At 59.1% G+C, this 8,217-nt stretch overlaps 1 protein-coding gene across 8 annotated transcripts; it reads left to right on the top strand.

Moving 5' to 3' along the window:
* Positions 1-375: 375 nt before the first annotated feature.
* POLD2 (DNA polymerase delta 2, accessory subunit) lies at positions 376-8,156 on the top strand. Of its 8 annotated transcripts, none has more exons than XM_032642921.1 (12): positions 395-431; positions 852-910; positions 1,546-1,987; positions 4,777-4,898; positions 5,088-5,211; positions 5,497-5,611; positions 5,757-5,955; positions 6,218-6,298; positions 6,450-6,607; positions 6,811-6,938; positions 7,434-7,535; positions 7,888-8,156. In XM_032642921.1, the coding sequence occupies exons 3-12, from the start codon at positions 1,768-1,770 to the stop codon at positions 8,046-8,048; spliced, it is 1,410 nt and encodes a 469-aa protein (XP_032498812.1). In that variant the 5' UTR covers positions 395-431; positions 852-910; positions 1,546-1,767; the 3' UTR covers positions 8,049-8,156. The 8 variants fall into 8 exon arrangements, with proteins under 8 accessions (XP_032498815.1, XP_032498817.1, XP_032498812.1 ...); XM_032642923.1 differs by having other exon boundaries at positions 412-431; positions 852-956; XM_032642925.1 differs by lacking the exon at positions 395-431 and having other exon boundaries at positions 485-910; positions 1,546-1,607; positions 1,714-1,987.
* The last annotated feature ends 61 nt before the right edge of the window (positions 8,157-8,217 follow it).

Genomic DNA, 8,217 nt, shown 5'->3' with positions numbered 1-8,217 from the left:
GAAGGCGCAGCGACCTCAGGGTCAGGCCTCCGGGAAGGGCCGGATCGGGGCGTCACGGCGCACACGAGTGCACACTGGTCCCTAAGCTGCAACCCCGCCCCGCGTTTCCCTTGGAATAGGGGGCGTGATCCCGCGCACGCGCAGAGCTCAGGGGCGGGGCGCGCGTCAATGGAGGGGGCGGGCGCGGCTGTGGACGAGCCCGGGGGGGGATGATTAGCATGGTGGAGCGCGCTGTCATTGGCGGGATGCAGCATGGGCGGGGCGAGGCTCGCGGAATGGCGGGAGGAGGTGCGCGGCGGCGGGCGGTCCCCGCGATGATGAGCATGGTGGAGCACGCGGTGATTGGCGAGATGCCTCTGTGGGCGGGGTAAGGCGCGCGGATTGGCGGGAGATGGCGCGCGGCTGTGGGCGGGGCCGCGGCGTGCGGCGAGGTGAGTGGGGTCTCGGTTTCCCGGGCCGCGTGGATGCTTGGGGGGAGCTGGCTCTTTGGGGGGGCTGGCTCTTTGGGTGTCCTCGCGTGGAGGCGGGTTAAGAGGCATCTCGCGAGGGAGGTCTGAGCAGGCTCTGTGCTGTACTCCCCAAGACGGCCCCAGGTTGCGGGCCGGGGCCGTGGCCTGGGGAGTCAGGCCGCGAGACTCCATCGAGACTGCGGCCAGAGCGCTGCCTCCGCTCTGCACTTTGGGGCAGAAAGTTGATTCAGATACCGTCCCAGCCCAGAGCTGTTCTGTAGCGACAGAATTCAAGCCACCTAATAGCTGTGCTAAAAGGCGGGAGGAAGAAATCGGTTTTAGTGCCACGTCTTTTTTAACCCATTCCATGCAAACTATTATCATCCCTGTACGCATGTAAAGAAATGACTGAGCTGCTCCACGCACTGATCTTGGAACCTGCTGTGGATCTGACGCCTACAGTACGTCTCAGTGGGGCTCCGGGCTGCTTCTGGAAAGTGGGCTCAGGTGCTGACGCCTCTGCTCTCCTGGAGCTTTTATTCTAGTCAGAGGAGGCAGACAATAAAGTTAAAATGTATTGTCTGTTGGGAGGTAAATGCCATGGAAAACAATAAACATTGCAGGAGCAGAAGTGCCAGGGGAGGGTTGCAGGTGGAGAAGGTGAGGTTTGAGCAGACCTGAGGGACCTGAGGGAGAAGAGCAGGCCTCCTGGTGGGGGGACAGGAGGGCAGGACCAGTGGGGCAGATCTCATAGGCCACTGTAGGGACTTGGGGTTTTATTCCGTGAAATGGGGAACCTTTGGAGGGTTTCGAGCAGAGAAGTGACTGATTTATGTTTTGTTTTATTTATATTTTTAATCATAGGCTAATTATTTTATGGTAGGCTTGTGTAATAAGGCTGGCCTCATGCCTTGAGATGGGGCAGGTGCCAGGGAGCTGGATGGAGGCAGATGAGGAATTCCATTTGGGGCATGGAATTTGAGACCTTGATCATTGTCTGTTGAGGTGTGGAGCAGGCAGTGGACACTTGAGATGGGTTTGGAGAGCGCCAGGTGGGAGAAGCATTTCCTAGCTTTCCTCATCTCCCTTTTTGCAGGTTACAGGGGACACTGGTATCCAACCTAGTCGAGTTCCAGGTGCTGTTCTGGCCGAAGTCTGGTGTGCACTACAAGTCTCCCCCACCCTCAGTGCCCTGGGACGCGGCTAGGGACGCGGCTGCCGCGGAGGCTGCAGGGATTGCAGGACTGCGTTTGTGTCCTTTCAGGGACCACCTCCTCCCTGTCCCGGCCACAGCAGTCTGGACACATCAAGCACGGACATGTTTTCTGAGCAGGCTGCCCAGAGGGCCCACACTCTGCTGTCCCCACCATCAGCCAGCAATGCTACCTTTGCCCGGGTGCCCGTGGTGACTTACACCAACTCCTCGCAGCCCTTCCGGCTGGGGGAGCGCAACTTTAGCCGGCAGTATGCCCACATTTATGCCACCCGCCTCATCCAGATGAGGCCCTTCCTGGTGAGCCGGGCCCAGCAGCGCTGGGGTAAGTAATGAGTTTGGGGAAGTGCTTCTGGGTTTGTTGGGCATGGATCTCCAGACCCTTGGGGTTGTCTGTCTTTCCTAATCAAGTGGCCTGGGCAGTGCAGGCCTTTTTCTTTTTTTTCCCCATTTCTTCCTTGGTGATCTTTCCTGCTTTTAAGTTATTCTTGATGAAGTAGGACCCCCACGACCTTCAACTTTTGGGTGATGCCCCATCACCCCATTGTTACTATTTGTAAGAGTGGCTTTCTGGGACTTCCCTGGTGGTCCAGTGGTTCAGACTCCTCACTTCCAATGCAGGGGGCATGGGTTCGATCCCTGGTTGGGGAACTGCGATCCCGCATGCCTCATGGTGCAGCCAAAAAAAAAAAAAAAATTACAAAAAAAAAAAGGGTAGCTTTCCACGTAGTTTTCATTTCATGTGTTATGTCTTTAAACTGAAATTTTGTGGTTGAGACCGTGTCTTATTCATTTTTCTTGCCCCCCACCCACCCCGGCCAGCACCAGGCTTGCTGGGTTTCAGCCCAGGTTGCACATTGGAACCACTGGGAAAGCTTTGGCGAGCACTGGCTCCCAGGCCTGTCCCATCCCACCAGGTCAGCTGGATTGACTCCGGTTTTATTATACGCAGCCAGGAGAACACTTGACCCGATCTCCTAGCTACATCCTCATGTTAGAGATGTTTTCTGTTTTCCTCACTGCAGGCAAAAGTGTTATTCACCTTTTCTCTGCCACATAACAAGGGTCTCCTTCCTCTGTCTCCCAATGCCTTTGTCTCACTTTCCTTGAAGTCCTCGAGGACACCCTCCTCGAGCCTAAGGTCAATGTCATCTTTTAGATTCTTTACCACAGCATCTGCTGTGGTACCAGGTTTCTCCTCTTCTTCTTTTTTTTAATTAATTTTTATTGGAGTACAGTTGCTTTACAATGTTGTGTTAGTTTCTACTGAACAGCAAAGTGAATCAGTTACACGTATATACATATCCCCGCCAGGTTTCTCTTCTAACAAAGCTGCCCAGTGACAGAAAGCAGCCATTTTATTCTGTTCACAGAGTGGGGCCCACAAGGAATGGGGCCTTGGCTGGGTGATTGACGGTAGGCAGCATCGTTCACTCAACACGTGGCTTCTCTGCGTGGCCAGGCTTCCTCCCCAGAGCTCAGTCCGTCTCAGAATTCACGTCTCTCCACTCACAAGTTTCCTGAACACCTCAAGCCCTTTCTTACCTTTGGCTCTCCCTGCGCCTGGCACGCTCTGTCCCTGGCATACTCTGTCCCCAGGCTTCCTTCACAACCTCAGCTGAAACATCCTGTGCTTCGAGAGGCCGCCTGGGCCAGCAGGGCCTTCTCTGTTCGCAGCACTTGGCCCAGCGGCAGATCCCGCCTTTCCTGCTCTTGCCTCTCCCTCTGCGCCGGAAGCTCAGTGAGGGCAAGGATGGGCCTTCGGGTTCACTCTCTGTGCTGGCGCCTGGCCTGGCGCCCACACTCCGCCTGGATGGTCAGATGTCCCGCCCTCAGCATAGGGCTGTCTGGTTCTACCTGGTGCTCAGACATGCACACTGGATCTCAGCTGGGTAGCCTAGGGCGTGTTCCTTAATCTCTCTGTGCCTCAGTTTCCTCAGCCAGGTGGTGGGGTAATAATATCTCCAATGGCGTGTCGTCGGGGGTGGAAGAATTCCAAGCGCAGGGCTTGGCACGGCCACCTGGGGCTGAGTGAGGGCTCGGTGGACATTGTGGCTTTGGCATTTGTTGTCTCTTGTGGCGTCTGGCATTTCTATCCAGTGCCGGCGCCCTCCTTATCTTATTTTGAAGTACTCCCCCTCGCTCCCCAGGGTGTGGATCTGTGGGATGTTCTTGGTTATTCCGGGGCAGGAGGGATACGTGCTGGAGTCACCGGGCTAAGGAACGGGCTGGTCCCGAGTCCACATTATCCCATCACCTCCTGTTAGCATTTTCTCCAGGCTTGGGGTCTGTACTAGCAAACCCTCAGGCCTTCTGGGACGTGGTTCCTCCCTCCTGCCCACCCGAGTGACCCCTGCATACCACCCCTCTCCCACGCCCGTCTTCTTGCCCGTCCCTAACGCTTCCTATGTGCTGTTCTCTGTGATCCCAGGCCCTCTGGTGACTCCACAGGAAGCAGAATGGGGCGGGTGGGGATATGAAGTTTGGATTTGGGGTATCTCTGTTTTCAGATGACGAGGCATTTGTGGGGCGGATGAAAGAATCCAAACTCTCTAAAGAGACTGTAATATTGTTAGGGCAGGGCTGTGTTGAGACTTGGCATACCTCTTTCTAAGGATCAGTGTTATAATTTAGGTATAAGTGAAGAAACTCTGCATTAGCTTCCCGTGGCCATTGTAATAAACAACAGAGCCGCAAACTGAGTGCCTTCAAACAACAGAAGTCTATTCTCTCCCAGTTCTGGAGGCCAGGGCTCCGAGATGCAGGTGTCGGCAGGGCCACGTTCTCTCCAGTCCTTCCTTGCCTCTTCCAGCTTCTGGTGGCTGCCCCGGCACTGGTGGGCCCGCTGCTGCCTCCCTCCCGTCTCTGCCCCATCTTCACGTCGCCTTCTCTGCATGTCTGCCTCTCTTGTGAGGACGCTTGGCATCCAGAGCGCAGGCACATTCAGAGTCCCTCTGTCCCCCTGGGGCCAAGTGATCCTTTAGGTCTAAGGGGTCCTTGCATTTGACGTTCTCTCCCTCCTCGTGGAGGCCAGGGCCCCAGGGCCGTGGTGCTCCGTGGCCGTGAGGGGGTGGAGCAGGGCTCGTCTCTGAGCTCATACCCCTCGCGCCGCAGGCAATGGAGTCCTGATTAAGAAGCTGTGTGAGCTGCAGCCTGGGGAGAAGTGCTGTGTGGTAGGGACCCTCTTCAAGGCCATGCTGCTCCAGCCGTCCATCCTGCGGGAGGTCAGCGAAGAGGTGAGGCCCACACGGGTTGCCCCCAGAATACTTCCCCGGGGGCACTGATGAGGCCACCTGCCTTGCATCCTGGGAATCAGGGCTGGGCCTCTGCCCATGGGGGAGGGATCTGCAGGGCCATCTCACTGATGTGGCACCGGAGCCAGAGTGGGCTCTGGCCCCATGACCACTCCCATCTTTGAATTCCAGCACAACCTGCTCCCCCAGCCTCCTCGGAGCAAATACATCCACGCAGACGACGAACTGATCTTGGAAGATGAATTGCAGCGTATCAAACTGGCGGGCGCCATCGACGTGGCAAAGCTGGTCACAGGTGGGGAGGGGGGAGGGGGTGGCCCTCACCTCTGGGTGCTGGCGAACACCTGCATTATTCTTGCAGCCATGGGTTTGGGTTCAGGCGGCGGGTGAGACCCAGGTAGGGGTCAGTTCTTCCCACCTGCGCCCGGAGGCACTTGACTCCAGGAAGCAGATGCCCAGTCCTGAGTCCTCATGAGAATTCACCAGCAGAGGAGAGCTGCTGGTTTTGTCATCTGGGTGCCTGGAAGGGGGTGGTAACCCCTCAGGCCCCCCTCCTGGGCCTGACTCTGCTGCTCCCCAGGGACGGTCCTGGCTGTGCTGGGCTCTGCAGGAGACGACGGGAAGTTCCTGGTGGAGGACCACTGCTTTGCAGGGCTTGCTCCCCAGAAGCCCACACGGCCCCTCGACACGGCCAGGTGAGGAGCAGGGGCCCGGGTCCGGTCAGTGGTCTGGGGGAGTCACATTCGCTGGCCCCTGCTCCCCTGTGATGGTGACAGAGCCCCACCAGGAGCTCCACGCGGCCCTCCCAGCACCCACGAAGACCCCGACTTCTTCCGGCAGGTTTGTGCTGCTGGTGTCCGGCCTGGGCCTGGGTGGAGGCGGGGGCGAGAGCCTGCTGGGCACCCAGCTGCTGGTGGACGTGGTGACGGGGCAGCTTGGGGATGAAGGGGAGCAGTGCAGCGCCGCCCACGTCTCCCGGGTCATCCTCGCCGGGAACCTCCTGAGCCACAACACCCAGAGCAGAGACTCCATCAATAAGGTACGGCGCCCGCCTGCCTGCATTCGAGCCCTTCCCTGCGGAGCGTCGGGCACGGGTCTCGCAGGTCTGGTGACCCAGGAATCTCCTGTCCTCAGGCCCTGCTTTCTGAGGGCGGTGGTGGGGGCCGGAGGCCCGGAACTCTTACTGTCCCCCTGCGGGTGGGGCTTTGCTCTGCTCTCAGCCCTCCTGGCGGGGGCTCTGGGTATGGCTTTGATGTAAGCCTCCCTTGGGGCCTGATAGCCTCTGTACGGGCTTCTCCCAGGCCAAGTACTTAACCAAGAAAACCCAGGCCGCCAGCGTGGAGGCTGTCAAGATGCTGGACGAGATCCTCCTGCAGCTGAGCGTGAGTGAGCTGGGGGCAGGCCAGTGCTCGGGATCGGGGTCTCTGGCACTGCAGTTGGGCACTGGAAGGTGGGCTGGGGAAGGTGGACTCCAGTGGGGTGCGTATGGAGGGAGCTGGGCCCTGCGAGCTCCCCTGCCCCTGTGCCCTCCAGGCTTCCGTGCCCGTGGACGTGATGCCAGGCGAATTTGACCCAACAAACTACACGCTCCCCCAGCAGCCCCTGCACCCCTGCATGTTCCCACTGGCCACTGCCTACTCCACGCTCCAGCTGGTCACCAACCCCTACCAGGCCACCATCGACGGAGTCAGGTAGCCCCACTCCAGGCTGACCCCTGGCCTTCTGCCTCGGTGGCACCAGGAGGGGAGGGTTGGGCCCAGGGCTGTGGAGGGCCCACCTGGAGTCGGGCTCGGGACTCCCTGTGAGGGTGCCAGGTGAGCTCTGGGCTGGCAGCCGTGGGAGGAGTGCAGACGGTGGCCCCCCAGGGTGGGGTCAGCCGAGCCCTGCCTTGCAGATTCCTGGGGACGTCGGGACAGAACGTGAGTGACATCTTCCGGTACAGCAGCATGGAGGACCACTTGGAGATCCTGGAGTGGACCCTGCAAGTCCGTCACGTCAGCCCTACAGCCCCTGACACCCTAGGTACTGGGACTCAGACACGTGGTGTGCAGCAAAGGGCCGGGGAAGGCCAAAGGGGCTCCTGTCATGCTCGGAGGGTTCCCAGCCTGGATTTGCACCCACCAGCCTAGCCGTGACCTGTCTAAGGCAAAGCCCCAAAGCTTGGTTTGTTTTGGGAGCTACTGTGGAATCTTACGTCTGTTCGTGGCCAAGGCCCTGCTTAGGGCTGAAGGCCATGGGAGCGCAGTGGGAGCTAGGGCCGGCCAGAGCACTGCACCCTGGCCCGGTGCCCACCCGGAAGGGCGAAGGCGGCAGCGGCAGAGCATACTGCCCTGCCTCTGGGGCCACGTGGCAGTGTGTGGAGATGTTTTTGTTGTGACAGCTGCAGGGCTGCTACAGGGTCACGTGTGTGAGATGGCACCCCGCGCCCTACACGGGACAGCCCTACCCGAGATGTGTAGGTGTCTCCGTGCTGCGGCTGAGAAGCCCCACTCTCAGCTGTGGGTCCTCCTTCTCCAGGTTGTTACCCTTTCTACAACACCGACCCGTTCATCTTTCTGGAGTGCCCTCACGTCTACTTTTGTGGCAACACCCTCAGCTTTGGCTCCAAAATCATCCGAGGTAAGTTTTGTCTTCTGGGGGTCCCAGGCCTGGGCTGACGCGAGTGACACGCTCTCAGCTGGGGCCAAGGCTCACAGAGAAAGCCTGTGTTGGAGTGTCCAGGCGCCCATGGGTGGACAGCCCAGGCTCTGCAGGGACTGAAACTGTCCCCACCAGAGCTCATTCTGGTCAGTGTGGCTTTAGCCTTGGACCTTTATGGTGTCCTTGGCCCTTTTCGTTTCTGGTCTCAAGGAGCTTCTGTGGTCCACGCTCCCATGGTGCTGATGGGGGCTCCTGTTCACTTCTGGTGACTTCCCTTTGAGACGGGCCTCACCCAGAACCTAAGGCGCGCCCCCACGTGGCTTCTTTGCAGGCCCCGAGGACCAGACAGTGTTGCTGGTGGCTGTTCCAGACTTTAGCACCACACAGACAGCCTGCCTGGTGAACCTGCGCAGCCTGGCATGCCAGCCCATCAGCTTCTCAGGCTTTGGGGCGGAGGAGGAGGACCTGGGAGGCCTGGATCTGGGCACCTGACTCACAAAGGCGGCCTTGTCCGGAGAGGCCCCGGCTATTCCTTCCCTGTGGCGTCAGCACCATGGCAGCTTTGCCTTTGTAAATAAAGCCCGAGTGTTTACTGGTGTTGAGCTGGGCAGACCCGGTGGCGGGCCAGGGCGCTCTGTGGAGGGAGCCTCCCTCCTCCTCC

Source organism: Phocoena sinus, chromosome 9, assembly GCF_008692025.1.
Source record: "Phocoena sinus isolate mPhoSin1 chromosome 9, mPhoSin1.pri, whole genome shotgun sequence".
NCBI classification, from domain to species: domain Eukaryota; kingdom Metazoa; phylum Chordata; class Mammalia; order Artiodactyla; family Phocoenidae; genus Phocoena; species Phocoena sinus.
This window is presented reverse-complemented; position numbering and strand designations above follow the sequence as displayed.

Coding starts and splice junctions, on each gene's coding strand:
- POLD2 (XM_032642919.1), top strand. CDS start 854: ATGACTGAGCTGCTCCACGCACTGATCTTGGAACCTGCTGTGGATCTG. Junction 6,299..6,449: donor AGATCCTCCTGCAGCTGAGC/GTGAGTGAGCTG, acceptor TGTGCCCTCCAG/GCTTCCGTGCCCGTGGACGT. Junction 6,939..7,433: donor TACAGCCCCTGACACCCTAG/GTACTGGGACTC, acceptor CTCCTTCTCCAG/GTTGTTACCCTTTCTACAAC.